Source organism: Salvia splendens, chromosome 19, assembly GCF_004379255.2.
Source record: "Salvia splendens isolate huo1 chromosome 19, SspV2, whole genome shotgun sequence".
NCBI classification, from domain to species: domain Eukaryota; kingdom Viridiplantae; phylum Streptophyta; class Magnoliopsida; order Lamiales; family Lamiaceae; genus Salvia; species Salvia splendens.
Genome location: NC_056050.1, coordinates 2033330 through 2050864, shown reverse-complemented (window position 1 = coordinate 2050864; position 17535 = coordinate 2033330). Strand labels below are relative to the sequence as shown.

The 17535-nt window shown below is 37.1% G+C and overlaps 3 protein-coding genes across 3 annotated transcripts; 2 read left to right on the top strand and 1 right to left on the bottom strand.

Moving 5' to 3' along the window:
• Nucleotides 1–6610: 6610 nt before the first annotated feature.
• Nucleotides 6611–12001, top strand: LOC121780131 (LRR receptor-like serine/threonine-protein kinase FLS2). Its single transcript, XM_042177654.1, has 5 exons — nucleotides 6611–7451; nucleotides 7575–7787; nucleotides 8021–8233; nucleotides 8890–9108; nucleotides 10471–12001. The coding sequence occupies exons 1-5, from the start codon at nucleotides 6611–6613 to the stop codon at nucleotides 11991–11993; spliced, it is 3009 nt and encodes a 1002-aa protein (XP_042033588.1). The 3' UTR covers nucleotides 11994–12001.
• LOC121778566 (putative receptor-like protein kinase At3g47110) lies at nucleotides 12001–12955 on the top strand. The gene is made up of 2 exons (XM_042175941.1): nucleotides 12001–12458; nucleotides 12552–12955. Exons 1-2 carry the CDS (start codon nucleotides 12149–12151, stop codon nucleotides 12953–12955), a joined length of 714 nt encoding a protein of 237 aa, XP_042031875.1. The 5' UTR covers nucleotides 12001–12148.
• A 1600-nt stretch (nucleotides 12956–14555) lies between these two features.
• Nucleotides 14556–15059, bottom strand: LOC121780130 (protein SRC2 homolog). Its single transcript, XM_042177652.1, has one exon. It carries the CDS (start codon nucleotides 15057–15059, stop codon nucleotides 14556–14558), a length of 504 nt encoding a protein of 167 aa, XP_042033586.1.
• Between the last annotated feature and the right edge of the window lie 2476 nt (nucleotides 15060–17535).

Genomic DNA, 17535 nt, shown 5'->3' with positions numbered 1-17535 from the left:
AAATCTCTATGTTGAAATCTCTAATTACAAAACTACAGGCAATCCTCTAATTTTTATATTGATCAAGATTAATAGTGACCATTCAAAAAGTGTACGAAATCTCCATTAACATTAATGATGGAGAATTGTTGGTTGTTTAGCAATTTAGCATCGATTATGATCAAATAATACATGTCTCTTATATCTAGGCCTAAAAATTGCTTCCAATATTGCATATATAAATTGTTATTTTTAAAAAATAAAATATCCCTATAATATAGCCTCAAAAGACGACTCTATCATATATAAATAAATATATATTTTAAATAATTATATTTAAATTATGTTAACAAAATTAACATACGCTCCGAGCATATTTAGTTCAATAGTAAAACACAATACGAAGACATAAAAAATATACTTGTTGAGCTCCTAAGTTTTATTTTATACATATTGAAATATTCAATGATATGTTATTATAATATTCCTGCATTACAAAAGAAATTAAATGGATCATGAGAGTTCCAAAAATATCATACAATATGTAAAAATGAAAATAATGACACAAATGAACACAATTAAACGCTAAACATGAAAATTGGTTATTTACTTTAAAATTACCTTATTTCGTAAACTCTTTTAGTATAAAAATAGTTAATTAGTAAAAATTCCAAGCGAACTTCAAGTTAAGAATACAAAATCAATGAATCTAAAGTTGAAATTAACACGTCAAACTTAAATTAGTGATAAATGTTAAAATAGTCAAAATAAATCACAAATTATTTTTGTAAAAAAAAATAAGAATATAACAATATTTTATATCAAAGCATATTGTTAAAGCTAAAAATATATAACCTTAGCTCACTACATTTAAATAAAGAAATATAAACTAATAATAAACTAAATGTTTTATGCTATATTTTTGTTTTTCCTATATCGACGCTTGTTTTTTTTCCTCGCGCAGTGTGTTAGACTTTTTTTCGCTTCATCAACTCTTTAGTATACCATTTCTTGGAGTTGGAGGGGTGATTTTTGTTCCTGAAATAGATGAGTAAAGATTACATAACATACAATGATATTTTACACCCTAACCCACCGTTAAAACTTACATATATAAAAATCTTTCAACTTGTAAGATATAACATAGTAATAGTTCTAACTATTGTCAAGGAAAATAGAAAAAAGAAAGTCATAGACTATATTAAATATAATCTACTAAAATCAGTAGGTTTAAAAGATATTAAAAAAATCTAAATCCTCAAAATTAGTAGATTTAAAGATATATAAGATCAAAATTATCAGCAACATCAAATACATTATTAAAAAAAGAGTGCATAAAGTCATAGGAAATTAAAGGATTGTGAATTTAGAATAGCAAAAATCATATTAATAAAACAAAAGAAAAAAAACAATTCTCCAATCACAAAAAATTGAAAAAATGGGTGAATTGGGATGGTGCAAAACAAACATATTAATACACAAACGAAAAAAAAATCCTCATATAAAAAACTGATTTCATGTTAAAGCAATATTGAAGAAGAGTAAGAAAAATTCCTAAAATCAATAAAAATTTATGCAAAGCATTCAACTAATTTCATGTTAAACAAATGGAAAAAATCATCATATAGAAAACAATATTGACAAAGAGTAAGAAAAATACTTAAAATCAATTCAAATTTATGCAAAAGTTCAACAAAGAATATTATGAAAAACGATAGGAATATGATGATTAAAATCTAGCAAACAACATATTTATAGTAAAATATAGATGCCTCTCCATAACTTTTCACTTCCTCCATTTATTATGAAAAATGCTTTTTACCTTCCAATTACAAAACTTATAAACGTCACCTTTAAATGTGATAAATACATTAGAAAACTGAATATTAAATTGAAAAAATTAATTAGTGGTCAAAGCTATAATGACACGTAATATTAATTGTGGAATATGAATGTTGTGATACATTGATTATGCACTCTTATAAATATTCAAATTGATACCCATAATTTATAAATATTTTAAAAAGTGTCCCAAAACTCAACTTTTATATATGTATAGATGAAGAGGACTCTGGTATAATTAATTCATCAACTAAATTTTTTTTATTTTAGAAGGTTATATATATTGCTTTAATGACATTAAATAGACATGTCTAGAAATTTCAACCATCATGCAAAAATTCCAACAATCATGCAAAATTCCAGCAAATCATGAAAAAATTCCAACAATCATGAAAATATTCCAACAAATGTAGAATCATATGCTCAAATAATTTTAGCTGTTGGAAATTTTGAATAAGTCTACGTTACTTAAAAATAATAATTTATTAACATATGTGTCTAAACCGTATAAAGCTTATTCTAAATGGACGGAAGCAGTACACTTTCCGTTGCTCGTTATTGTGTCAATACTTTTGTCATGAGGTTTAAGAAAGAAATATTTGTTTTATTTTTAATCGGTTTTTTAAAAATTGATTTTTTTTAAAAATTCAAATGCAACGGCTATGTCGTTGCCCAATCATAGTCGGCCACGTCACCTGCTCGCTGGCACGGACGTGCTCGATGCATCGAGCAGTGCCGTGCCAGCGGCGCGAGCGCAGCGGCGGACGACGTCTTCCGTGCCACTGGCACGGACGGACGGACGCCGTCCGTCCACCGTTGCAGATGCTCTAATTGCTATGATGGAGGGAATCTATTTTTTGACCAAGACTTGTGAGTCAAGTGGAGCCAAGTATATTAATTTTGTGAGAGTGCAGTCAGTGAAGACTTGTGAGTCAAGTGGAGCCAAGTATATTAATTTTGTGAGAGTGCACTAAGTGAAGATTTGTGAGTAGACGTCACCACGGTTTGGAACAGCCGGTTCTGATTCAAGATTTTTTTGAACCTGAACCGGCCCGTCCTAGCTTGGACGGTTTCGGTTCCTGAACTGTGAACCGGCGGTTCACGTCAAGGTCCGGAACCGCCGATTCCTATCCGGTTCCGGGCCGGTTCGACGGTTCATGTTTATTTTTTTTGTTAAAATTGTAATTCAAGTAAAAAATGTAAATATACTTGCATAAATAAAATTAGATAATGCGATGTACAAATGCAATTTTATTGATACAAATTTCAACTATATTACAAATTACAACTTTAAAATTACAAATTACAACTTAAAATTTACAAATTACAACTTAAAAATTATAAATTACAAAAGACTTAAAGTCTTGATTACAATTTACAAATTACATATTCGAAACAAATGAGAGAAAAAGAAATAAAGGAAAAGGACTTGAGCTCAACTTAAATTTAAAATTTAAGTTGATATGCCTACGTATCCTCAATGCTCAATTGCATTTTGGAATCAAAGTCCATGTAGTTCTCTTACCTTGCTTACCTATTTGGCTTGATCGGGGGAATTGGCCTATACTCTTCGTCGGCGAAGTAGTCTTGGTCGGGTTGTACTACTTGATTGTCCCAATTCGGTTCTTGGTCTCTAATTTCGGCGGAGCACCAATCATCAAGTAACATGGTGGCTTCCATGTTTTGTCCCGTGAGTCTACTTCTTCTGTCGTCCAAGACGTTGCCTCCAACACTAAAGGCGGACTCGACCACGACAGTGGAAGCTGGAACCGAAAAGATCTCCTTGGCCATTGATGTAAGGATGAGAAAATCATTCTCGTGTGATCCCCACCAATCTAGGACGTCGATTTGTTGGGGAACGGGACCTCCTTCTTCATCATTGAAAGAAACGTGTGAGTCAAAATATAAATCTAACTCACTTGTCGAATTTGCCGTCCTTCCTCCGCTGCTGTAGCTGTATAGGTCCGCCAATTGGGATTGGGCGTCGGGGTCATCAACTTGGAAGAAGCCAAAGTTATGTGTTTGACGGGGGGGTCTAGGTCTCACTTGGTGGGTACTGTTGTACTTGGCTTCGTAATCGTGAAAGAGAGCCCGCAAGTCGAACTCAAAACGTCTTTGCAGGGTTGAGAGGTGGGGGAGGTTTATTTGGAATGTTTGGGCTAGGTTTATGTTGTTGTCGTCGTCCTCGTCATTCGATTGCAAAGCTCCGAGTGGTTCAAGATCAATAGAAGCCAAATTGTTGTAATAAAACTCTAAAATTTTTAAAGTACCAACTAGTCTCCATTTTGGATCCAAAACCTTTGCAAGCAAAAAAACCGTTGGGATCTCATTGAAATACTTAAGCCATTTTTCAATCGTATAATATAAAACACACATTAATTCAAGATTATTTACGGATTTTTTCATTTTAGTTTTAAAACCAAATGATATATACATGCAATGTTCTAAAACACGAACGGATGTGCAATAATACACACCCGATAACTCAACGGTGGCATTTCTAAAACCTTTGAATAATTTAAATAAACTCATGCTTTGATCCCAACAAGAAGAGATTAGATATAAATCATCGACATGAAAAGTTCTATAAAAATCAACCAAATATTCTATATGATCTAATGTAGAATGCAACATATCATATGTAGAGTTCCATCTAGTAGACACATCTAAATTAAAAGTTGTGTACCTTATTTTCTTCGAATGACAATACTCCTTCCACGCCTTGCCAATATGAGGCTTCCAGTGGATCAAGGATACAACTGTTGTAATAGGTTGAATATGTCTTTGCCATAAAGACAAAGCATCTTGTACACATAAATTTAAAATATGACATATACATCTTTGGTGAAAATACTTACCACTTATCACCGGGGAGCAAGCCGCAATTAATTCGGGTATACTTGCAGTGTTAGCGGTTGCGTTATCAAAACCAACCGAAAATATTTTGTTGCATAAATCATAATCATTCAAAATTTGAATAATTAAAGATGCAATTGCTTGTGCGGTGTGTGGTGAAGGAAATGGTCTAAAACCAATTAAACGTTTATTTAAAGTCCAACTATTATCTATAAAATGACATGAAATTCCCATGTAAGAATTTCTATGGTAAGAATTCGTCCACACATCAGAGTAAATATTAACTTTGTGTCACAAGGTAGATAAAAATTTTCCTACTTCTCTTTTTTATCAAAAAACTGGCGGTTGTTAGATCTTTGAGCAGTTGAGGGGGGAATTCTTTTTGTAGCAACATTAAATGCGGTTTGCATAGTAACTTTATATTTTTTGTCCTTAAAAAAATTAAACGGAAAATGCTTCATTGCCGCCCATCTTACCATAGCATCGGTAACATTTTTGGGATCATATTTAAATAGAGGCGTACCTGTTTGAGACGATGAGCCGACAGAGAATTTTATTTGGCTTTGGGACTTAGTATGCCCATATTCCACGGGATGTTTTACCTTCAAATGGCGATGGAGAGTACCATATCCCCCACCGGTTCCAAATGGATAGACTTTCTCGCAATAGTTACAATATGCTTTGAACTCATTTGTCTCTATGGTAGTGGTCGGATCATTAGGATTTAAAATTACCACCGGGACCTTCTTGTAATGTTTGGTGAAAATATCGAATTTCAACTTTGGAGGCATCTTCTTCTTTTGTCGTCCTGAAGGATGATGAGCATCGACCTCCTCATCATTTTCGCCAACTTGGCCGGCGCTAGAAGGGGGGAATTGATGCGATCCATCATCGCCTTCGTCCGATGATAGATTCACATCGTATTCGAAATGCGAAGCCGAATGTGAATTCCCCCCTTCTTGGTCGGCGAGGGCAAGTAACAATGCCGCATTTTGATCTTCTTCCTCCTACGAAAATTATACAATTAAGTAAAAATACTAACAAAAATAAAACACATAGACACATAGATATTAAAAAATGAAATTATGAATTTAATAAAAATGAATTTAAAAAAAAATAAAAACATATTAGAACTTACTTGCGCTTGAAGAGCGGCTCGCCTTCCCACCTCCTCCGTAACTTGTGCTCTAGTAGGGGCACGTCGACGACGAGTATCACTTTGATCTTGGGAAATTCCCTTGCCCCGATCACCACGACGACGAGATGAAGACATGATATTTATAGAAATTGAAAGTGGAGAATAGAGAGTAGTGTGATGGTGTGAATATGATAACGTAAACAACGTGAGTAAATTATGAGAGCAAATAAGGTAAACAACTTGAGGAATTAGAGAGAATGAGGATAGAGAATAGAGAAATTTAGATTGAGAAGAGAAAGACTTGTTAACACAAGAATGGGGTGAGTAGAAATGAAGAGGAAGAGAGTATTTATAGGGGAAAATGTGATTAAATTAAATAAAAAAATTTCAAAATTTCAAATTTTTGAAAAACCGGCGGAACCGCCGATTTTTTGGACGGAACCGCCGGTTTCGTCAACGGTTTCTGACGAAAACCGGCGGTTCCGCTGTCGGTTTCTGAAAATCCTAGTGTTTAGGTCGGAAATAGGCCTGAAGAGATGTCGGAACCGCAGAACCGGCGGTTCGGAACCGGCGGTTCCGGGCACGGTTCGAACCGTCGGTGACGGTTCCGGGCCGGTTCGGTTCGTTTGGGGACGTCTACTTGTGAGTCAAGTGGAGCCAAGTATATTAATTTTGTGAGAGTGCAGTCAGTGAAGACTTGTGAGTCAAGTGGAGCCAAGTATATTAATTTTGTGAGAGTGCAGTCAGTGAATATATAACGAACGCAAACCATCACACAAATGAAAACAAATAGCAATGGAGACTGCTATAGTATTCTCCCTTCTTTCAATCTTGTTATTAAATAACTTCACCCTCTCCTTAAATTCTATCATCACAGATAAAAATGCACTCATTTCCTTCAAAAACTCCATCACTTCCGACCCCTATGCTATCTTGAGCACCAATTGGGCCCAAAACACATCACTATGTAATTGGATTGGTGTGTCGTGCAGCCTCAAACACCGCCGTGTCACTGCCCTCAATCTCTCTGGCTACGGCCTTGCTGGAACTGTTGCTCCACATCTCGGAAACCTAACGTTTCTCAGATATTTGGACATCAGTTCCAACAATTTTGTCGGGATCCTACCCTTTGAGCTATCTAAACTGCGTCGTTTGAAGGTGATAAACGCGGGAACGAATTCTTTCACCGGAGAACTACCAACATGGTTAGGCAGTCTACCTCAATTAGAACAACTCTATCTAGATAACAATATTTACTTAGGTACGATTCCTGCATCTTTGTTTAACAATTCCAAGCTCCAGATGTTACAAATATTAAGCTTGGACGACAATCAGTTAAGTGGGTCCATACCACATGGTATTTTCAATGTGTCTTCCCTTCGAGAAATTAGACTTAAAAATAATAGTCTGTCAGGTCACCTCCCAAGTGATATATGTAACAATATGGCCAATATCAAAATATTATCACTCGCTCAGAAGCTACTTGAAGGGCAGATTCCACCAAATATATGGAAATGCACACGTCTTGAGAGAGTGTCATTATCCTACAACAATTTTGGAGGCAACATCCCACATGAAATTGGGAGACTAAGAATGCTCACAATATTGTACATGGGGTACGTTAATGGTTATCGAGGTATCAATTTCTTCTTACTCATTCAAAATTGATAATCGTATATACATTATACATACAAGAAAAGCTGCTCTACCTATGATTATTGATACAAGGTTTCTCGTTATGTTTATTTCATAATTTCAGGTGGAATTCCAGCTGAAATAGGAAATCTTTCAAGACTAGAGATACTAGATATTGATAGAGCTTCTCTAACCGGAGATATTCCATCTTCAATCTTCAACATGTCTTCTTTAACATCCTTGAGCTTATCTGATAATAGTTTGTCAGGAAGTATCCCAACTTTCCACAATCTACCAAAACTTGAGGAGTTATATCTTGATAATAACAAGTTCAAAGGTATGTATAATATCGCAAATGTATTTCTTATCTACTTACGTCTATTAGATTTTGACATACGATAATGATTTTCTTGGCATAAATTTCTTCTGATTCCAATATATGATTCCATTATTATGATAAAAAAAAACTCTCTTAGCATGTAAAATTGAACATTATTTACTCACCACGAAAGCTTTATCTACATATATGTAAATGTGTAATTATTTATACAATGTTTCTCATAATTTCAGGAGGAATTCCAACAGAGATAGGAAATCTTTCAAGGCTAGAGACATTAAGCATAAAAAATGCTTCTTTAAATGGAGATATTCCATCTTCAATCTTCAACATGTATTCCTTGGCATACTTGGACTTATCTGACAATAATTTGTTAGGAAGTATTTCAACTTTCTACAATCTACCGAAGATTGAGAATTTATATCTTTATAATAACAAGTTGACAGGTATGTATATCAAATCCTATAATATACTTTCTCAGTCCATAGTTAATGGATATGACTTTCTATTTTGCATCTGTCCACAATTAATTGATACCTTTACTTTTTTATTAATTTTGGTAATTAACACTACATTTCACTAATTCACTCCACCCACATGAGTACAAAATTAATACTCCATGAAACACCAGGATCCACATTTCATTACATTTTTCAGAACACCCGAGCCAAGTCAACTAATGCAAATTAATCATATACGGAGGGAGTATGTTGCAGATGTATTATCAACGTATGGCTATTAGAATTTAAATACTACCTCCTCCATCTCACTCTAAGTGACACATTTTTCTTTTTCAGATGTTCCACTCTAAATGACACATTTCTTAAAATAGAAATACACTTTTTTTACTGTTTCACTATCTTACTTTATTTTCTCTACACCTAACTCAGAAAACAACACTTCATAAAATTCAGTATCGAATAAGAAATGTTCCACTTAGAGTGGGACCGAGGGAATAAAACTAATAGAGAAATATATAAAAATGGAAATATGGATTTTGTTCGGTACTAATTTCAAATTTTCTCTGTATATATTGTGCTATCTTTTCGTGAAACATCTTTACAAAAACAAATCACTAATATTTTAGGTAAAACGCTTTTAGGTTGGGCTTTAAATGACATGTGCAATGGCATGCCCTACATCAATCAACTTGATCTCTCTAAGAATTTATTTGAAGGGAATATTCCATCAAATATATGGAAATGTGAACATCTTGACAGCTTGGTGCTTAGCTTCAACACTTTTAGTGGAAACATCCCTCATGCAATTGGAAATATGAGCATGCTTAGAGAATTGTACTTGGGGTACAATTATTTCACAGGTACACCATACATTATTTTATTCCTTAGTTTATGATTTCATCACATTATTCGAATGAAGTTTAACCTGAAGTTGGATGCTTAATGAGATTCCTTTCATGGTCTTTACCTAATCAACAACTATTCCTTCTTTGCATTAACATTTTTTTATGATAAAAAATTCTTCACCAAATACATCCAACTAAGAAAATTATTTATAATTCTTAATACATTTACCGAATATATAAATTTGATACATAGTACTATAATATTTAGTATTAATAGAATTTAAATACAAACTAAAGTTCATAATTGACCTTTTACATTTGTCCAAAAAAACTTTTTGGTCTTATACATTAAGTGTGTTACTTTTCGGTCCTAAATAATACTATTAACTGGTCCATATTTAACAGTTTCGTCAAACATTAACATACAACCGCATTTTGACCTGATTAATGAGTTAAATATAAGCTAAATCATAGTATTATTTAGGAACAAAAGCTAATGAACTTAAAATGCGTAAGAACAGATAGGTTTTTATTCAAATGTACTTGACCAATTTTGGAGTTTAAATATGTACTAAAACATACTCCCTCCGTCCCCGAAAAGTATGAATAATGGGTTTGACACGAGTTTTAATAAATAAGAGGAAAAGTAAGAGAGGGAGAGAGAAAAGGTGGTGGAAATAATGTTAGTGAAGAGTGGAGTCCACATTATTATAATGATATAAGTTGTTAATGATGATGGTATAAGTTGTAAATAAAATAAGTTGTTAATGATAATGGTATAACTTGTAAATAAAATGATGTACATGGGTAATATGTTGTTTGACTTTTTTAAAATTAGAAAGTTCGTACTTTTTTGGGACGGACGAAAAAGGAAATAGTTCATACACTTTAGGAACGAAGGGTGTATTGTTTTGGATCAAAAAGTAACACACGTAGGACCTGTATGATAAGAAAGATGTGACATGAGAAGATATGTAAAACAAGATAAGAAATATGAGCTTTATGTCAAGATATATAGAGATAAAGATTTTTGTTGTTGTTTGATAAAAGAGAAATTGTCTAAATTTGTATAGTATTAAATAATAGTAGCTTAACTTGACAAATTGGTGGGTTACATAAACATGGTTAAAGTTATAATTATGGCAAGATAGGGTAGGGCCCTTGTCTTATATTGGGCATTGAGTTAAGCTTAAATATGATATCAAACAATTAGAAATGTCCACGTATAATTCTCTATCTTAATATTACCATATTGTCAAACATGCCCTTAATATATAGAACCAAAATGTTGTTTAGCAAATGTATAAGACTAATTTTAGACTTTAGTCTTATAAATATTCAATGTCACTACCTCATTTTTGTCGATATACATGGCAGGTGAATTACCACAAAATATAGGCAATCTGCCAATACTCGAGGTGTTGGATGTGTACAACAATTCCTTATATGGTTCCATCCCATCGTCCATATTCAATATATCGACATTAAAGAAAATAGAAGCCGGAAACAATGAGTTTTCAGGAACCCTTCCATCAGACTTGGGGAATTCACTTGTTAATCTTGAAGTGCTTCTTTTGGAAGTTAACATACTCAGTGGCAAAATTCCAACCTCTATTACCAATGTTTCTAAACTTGTCTACTTGTCATTATCTGGCAACTTATTTAGTGGCTTCATACCTGACTTTGGTCATTTGAAACTCCTCCAAGTACTTGGCCTTGCTGCAAACAACTTGAGTGGAGCAGAATTTCTAACTCGTGAATTGACATTTTTGTCTTCACTAACTGATTGTCCAAATTTGAAGATCTTGGAGGTATCAGGCAATCCACTGAATGGTTTCCTACCCACTTCAATTGGAAATCTTTCCTCCTCTCTTGAGAGTTTTGTAGCGGTAAACAACAACATCATTGGTGTTATTCCGCCAGAAATAGGAAACTTGAGCTCTTTGCTATTACTATATTTGGGTAGTAATGAGCTGAGTGGACTCATTCCACCAACTATTGGTAAAATGAAGCAACTCCAAAGAATTGATCTAAGTGGCAATCAATTGGCAGGGTCTATCCCTAATGATCTTTGTCAAATAAATCATTTAGGTGAGTTGATCCTTCCTGGTAACATGTTTGTTGGTACAATACCTGAATGTTTGGGTGAGGTTAAATCCTTAAGAGTCATCAACTTAGGGTCCAACCAATTGAATTCAACAATCCCCACCAAATTATGGACTCTCACAGACCTTGTCAATTTGAGTTTGTCCTCCAATCACTTGAGCGGTCAGTTGTCATCTCAGATTGGAAATTTGAAGTTAATCAACTCTTTGGATTTGTCATCTAATCAATTTTCAGGTCATATTACCAGCTTAATTGATCGTTGCGAAACATTAGCTTTTCTCAACTTATCAAATAACTTTCTTAGCGGATCCATTCCTCAATCCTTGGGAAAGGTTAAAGGTCTGATAGAATTGGATTTGTCTTACAATAATCTTTCAGGATCAATACCCAAGTCCTTAGAAGACCTTCACTTTCTTGAAAGTTTTAATGTTTCCAATAACAAATTGGAAGGGAAAATTCCAGACGAGGGTCGTTTTCGTAACTTCACTGCTCAGTCTTTTTCCCACAACTTAGCTCTTTGTGGTGCTATAAGATTTGAAGTCCCTCCCTGCCCAAAATATCGTCATAGATCATGGTTAAAGAAACTCTTGGTGCCATCAGTGATTTTAGCCATCGTTGTTGTGATTGTTATCCTTGTTCGTATAAGAATGCGTAGAACGAAAAAAGTAGCACTCACCACTGATATCTCACCACCAACTGCCGAGTACAGAAGAATTTCTTATCGAGAACTTGAACAAGGAACAAGTTCATTTAGTGAAACCAACCTACTTGGAAGAGGTAGTTTTAGGGTTTAGTATTCGAAGCAACACTTTCTGATGGGTTGAAAGTTGCAGTAAAAGTGTTCAACTTGGATCTACAAGGATCAACAAAGAGCTTTGATGCTGAAACTACTATATTGAGCACCGTTCGACATAGAAACTTGGTTCGAGTTATTGGATGTTGTTGTAACATGGAGTTTAAAGCTATTATTCTCACATACATGCCAAATGGGAGCTTGGATAAGTGGTTACATTCTGATATGAATGGTTTGGATCTCATACGAAGATTGAAAATATCAATAGATGTTGCAGCAGCCTTGGAATATCTTCACCACGGCCATACTTCCACAGTTGTTCATTGTGATATAAAGCCAGGCAATGTATTGCTTGATGAAGACATGATTGCTCATGTTGCTGATTTTGGTATTTCCAAGCTTTTTGATGGAGGGACAACTATCATCCAAACTCAAACAATGGCGACAATCGGTTATGCAGCACCAGGTGATGCATGATGCTTGTTTTTTAAAGTTATATTTCAGCATTTTTTTTTAAACTGATCTTGGCAATATACTGAATGCATGTTATACAATTAAGAGTTTGGAATGGAAGGTATCGTGTCAACAAAAGGGGATGTATTCAGTTTTGGGATACTGCTGCTGGAGATGTTCACTAGAAAAAGGCCAACAGATGATATGTTCAGTGAAGAAGGGAGCATAAAAGAGTGGGTAAGTGAAGCATTAGAGCAAAATACAACAACTGAGTTGGTGGCGCCTGCTCTATTATCACGTGAAGATCAACATTTATCTGCAAAGGAGCAATGTTTCGTATCAATATTCGAATTAGCAATGAAATGTTCGGCTGCCTCAATAGATGAAAGAATCAACATGATTGAAGCAGCCGCAGCTCTGCGCAAAATATATGCTACAATTGTAGCAGCCACAGAAGGACGTCGTCCACGATATGCTTTTCCAGTTAGTATTCGCAATAACGCGGTTTGATCTCAAGGAACCATACCAAGCTCCACAGCCCAACATATGCGAAACCGTTCCGTTGAAGCCCAGAAAGTATTGAGACTATTCATGTAAGGGAAGACCGAGATGCATGTAGAATAGCTTCTTTCATTTCTATCATTATATCTTTGCTGGGAACAATTCTATTTTTGTTCTAGAGAACTAATGGAATTCCATTTTAATGAAGGAGATTAGATTTATTCCGAATGGGGGAGTGACGCACAAGGGTTATGCGTCGTTATTATTGAACGACGCACAACCAACGACGCACAAGGATTATGCGTTGTTCAAAGACGCATAAGCATTATGCGTCGTACCCTAATGATGCATAACTCTTATGCGTCACACTGGTAAGCATTCCCGCCTGTTACCCGGGTGACCTGGGTTCGATCCCTGGCAATGGTGCATTTTTAAAGTGATTTTTAAGTGATTAGTATTTGATAAAAATGAGTTATTCTAAACATTTGTTTTTGGCAAATAGATATTACTCTTATAAAAGAATTAATTAAAGAAGTTAAGAATAAATGCCCAATCTAATTGGTCCCCCAAAACGAATACATGTACGTTGACAAATTAATTTATACTTCTATTATCTATGACCACTGTTTATTTTATTTTATATATTAAGTTTATTTTCGAATATCTTAAAAAGTACTATTGTTTATGCCGTTAATTGTATAATAACATATAAATCAAAACTTTATTCACTTATAGATTACGCTTATATAGAATACATGGCATAATATTATATACTATTAATTAAATAATCCAAGTCTTTATGTTATAAGAAAATAAAATAATGCTTATTATAAAATAATTTCAAAAAGTTCTTGCTGCAATAGTAATAATAATAGTAAAAATGCGCCGTTGCCAGGGATCGAACCCGGGTCACCCGGGTGACAGGCAGGAATACTTACAATTGTGACTCATAGGGTTATGCGTCATTAGGGTACGACGCATAATTCTTATGCGTCCTTGAACGACGCATAATCCTTATGCGTCGTTAACCAACTACGCATAAGGGTTGTGCGTCGTTCAATAATAACGACGCATAAACCTTGTGCATCACTCCCCCATTCGGAATAAATCTAATCTCCTTCATTAAAATTGAATTCCATTAATTCTCTAGAACAAAAGTAGAATTGTCTCATCTTTGCGGCCATCTCTTGTTTCAAAAAAAAAAAGGAAAAAGAACAAACTAAGCTATAATGAAAAATAATATATCCTCCGTTCCATTAAAGACGACCCACTTTCTTTTTTAGTTTATCACAACCAAAATGACTCATTACTAAAATTGGAAATACATTTATCTCTACTTTATTCCCTCTCTCTTACTTCACTCTATCTACTTAAGACACAAAATAAAGTTGCATAAAATTCCGAACCGCCCAAGGAAGGGTCATCTTCCTTGGGACGGAGGGAGTATAAATTAACTCCACTTGCAAACAAACTGAAACGAACATACAATTTCGTCGAGAAATCCTCGTGTCTCACACTTTACTGTTACAACAAATTATCAAGATGTCTAGAAACTGTAAAACCAGCTATGTTTGACATAATAAAAACAACATGATATTCAACTCCATCCTCACAAATCTTTAAAGTCTTCGGTCAAGAAGAACAACGTCCCTTGTACCATCACCTTGAGCCCGGCGTCAAGCACCTTCATCCCAAGCGACAGCTTTGGCGCCAAAAACTTGTTTCCAAAATTATACAAAATGTTAAGTTTCCCGCCCTCTGCCCCGTCCACGGTGTAGGTCAGCACATTTTCAACCCTAGGTCCGTAGTCAAAGAGACCCTTGACCGATATATTGACCTCACCGATATACCTATCTCCCAGGGTCCTCTCACAGTAGAGCTTCACCCCAACCACCAATCCGGGATTCTGGAGAGAGGCCTCCTCAATCGTGTATTCGAGAGGGAAGTTCCATCTAGGGTTTGTCTCTCCGTCCGTGTCAACAGTGGTACGCATGCTTGTGTCGGGTTCTCCATTGATGGACACCTCCGCGTAGACTTTCAACCTCCCAAAGCTCCGGACGTCTGGAAGATTGTTGGCTGAAACAAGGATTATTTCGAATTTTCTGCACTCCATCAAAAGAAAATATGAGGTTGTGTTTTGTGGGATTTGTGTTGGAATTGGGGATTTTTGTTGTGCTTGCTTCTTCGTGAATGTAGCATAGCTATTTATAAGAGCATCTCCAATGCACGGATGTCCCATTCGGACATCCACTAGGACTTCCCAAAAACACCTCATGCCACGTCACTAGGACTTCTCATCCCACTGCCACGTCACTAGGACATCCCCTTCACAATCCGCCCTTCCCATCGCCCTTCCCACTAGGACTTCCCGCATAAAAAATCACAATTATTTATAAACATAGCGGAATTATAATTTTGATACGGAATACGGGAAAATTGCGAATGCTTCATTAAAAAAAATTACATAAAAAAAGAAAAAAAATACATAATAAAAAAGTAAAAAATTACATAATATGGGAAAGTTTAGACTCGGCTCACTCCGCGTTGTCTTCGTCGCCCGTGTCGCCCTCGCCGTCGCCCATGCCACCCTCGCCGTCGCCCGTGCCGCCCCCGTCGTCCCCGCCTAGCCATCATCTCCAATGGGTGGCATCCCCAAATCTCGCCGACATCCATCGATGACATCCTTCAACATCCTTTTGTACACAGGATCTGTCGTGCTATGCCACCTATGCATGGTCCGGACCAAACTAGTCATTATCTGCGCGCGGGCGAGACGGTCGTACTCTTCTGGGGGAGCAGGGACCTCCGATTGGACCTCGAACGACCCGCTACCGCTGCTGTTTCCCCTAGCCTTTCGCTGCGCAGCCTTTTGCACAATCGGGCGACGACGCCGGCGGGAGTCTGATTGAGGTAGCGGGGACACTTCCTCAGCTTCTGGGAGCTCGTGCGAACTAGCACTGCTGCTGTATTCACCGGAAGCGTTGATCTTCGTCCGCTTCGACACCCCCACAAAACTTTTGGGAATCCTTCACCATGAGATAGACCTCCCACTGGTCGAACTGTTTGAACTTCAAGGCTCTGTCGGGGTACTGAGCAAAGGCACGGTTCCTTACATCCTCCTCGGACATACCGCTGGTTGCCTGGCGGAGATTGTTTTGGTAGAGGCCGGCAAATCGACTAAGTTTAGGCCTCAACTGCTCCCACTATTTCTGGTATTGTTCGGGAACGCGACGCTTCGCCCCAGCCGGTTTGTGTGTGAGGTAGGCTTCAGCGATGCGATGGCACAGTCTGTCAATATGCTGGTTAGCACCGACATAGGGATCCTCGACTATTGAAACCCAAGCCTTCGCAAGCGCGATGTTTTCCCACACACTCCAGACCGTCCTCTTTCCCGTCTTCTCATCATCCTCCTCCTCAACCACCGTTCGCGAGGAAGAGCCCGTGGCTTTCCCCTTGCCCTTGCCCCTGCCCCTTGCCGCTGTCCCCACATCATCGGGAGTCTCCCCGACTGGAGATAGCCTCAACTCCTCAAAAGAGAAAGTTTCCACGCCGGTGAACTGAGTCTCCGGAACAAAACTGGAGGGGGTATCAGTAGACAGCATATCGATAACCGGCCGATAGACATCGTCCACTAGTGGTTCAGGGCCCTGCCACCCCCTCCCCCAAGCATGGTCTGCATCATCCCCGACATCATCCCACCCATCCCCGTTATATCTGGGGTCATGCCCCCCATCCCTATCATATTTGGGGTCATGCCCCCCATCCCCGCTGCCCTGGGCATCATACCACCCATACCACCCATCCAATAGTACATATTGCAGTAAGGGGACATCATCCCACCCATTCCACCCATCCCCATTTAGGACTGCAGCCCCCACATTGCCGGAACCGTTGTCGCATTTCCGCTAACGTTTCCCTCTAGTTCGGCGGAAAACGTCGGAGTCTGCGACTCGCTCATGACGGGGGAGTTCCTGTCGTTCTCCATTAAGTAGAAATGAAATTTGTAGTAAAAGAAGAGAGAAACTTGTTAACACAAGTGGTGTGAATGAAATGAAGTTCAACGAGCCGTATATATAGAGTTTTTTTTTAAAAAAAAATAAAATAACATACCGGACGTCCGACCCACGTCACAATGGCGGATGTCCGCCCGCCCGTCGCCTGCACGTTCGAGGACATCCGACGTCCTCACGGGACGTCCGTATCCGACTTGCCACGCCACAATGGCGGATGTCCCGGTCGCCCGTCGCGGATGTCTGACCGGACGTCCGCCATTGGAGATGCTCTAAGTGTACAAGTTATTAGGAAGCTTCACTTACTCAAATGGTTGGTGGTGTAATTGTAAATACAAAAGGAAACTTCATATGCATAGGGTTGGTTGAGACTTGAGGCGGCTTAGCCATCATCTATCTTCCTCGTGTGTGGGATAAGAGATATGATCGTCACCAAGTCGATGTGGGACAAGATTCTCTAGATTTAACACGCCTCTGCACATGTAGACCGAAATTCAGACTTCCATCACCTGGGCAGGCAAGACAAGAAGAGATAAGAACCATAATCGATGTGGGCCAGAATTAACATTGGACTTCCAC

Bases quoted from the DNA above. Each gene is read 5' to 3' on its own strand.
- LOC121780131 (XM_042177654.1), top strand. From the start codon at position 6,611: ATGGAGACTGCTATAGTATTCTCCCTTCTTTCAATCTTGTTATTAAAT. The intron at 7,452-7,574 runs GTATCAATTTCT...TCATAATTTCAG, and splicing joins GTACGTTAATGGTTATCGAG to GTGGAATTCCAGCTGAAATA. The intron at 7,788-8,020 runs GTATGTATAATA...TCATAATTTCAG, and splicing joins TGATAATAACAAGTTCAAAG to GAGGAATTCCAACAGAGATA.
- LOC121780130 (XM_042177652.1), bottom strand. From the start codon at position 15,059: ATGGAGTGCAGAAAATTCGAAATAATCCTTGTTTCAGCCAACAATCTT.
- LOC121778566 (XM_042175941.1), top strand. From the start codon at position 12,149: ATGGAGTTTAAAGCTATTATTCTCACATACATGCCAAATGGGAGCTTG. The intron at 12,459-12,551 runs GTGATGCATGAT...TATACAATTAAG, and splicing joins AATCGGTTATGCAGCACCAG to AGTTTGGAATGGAAGGTATC.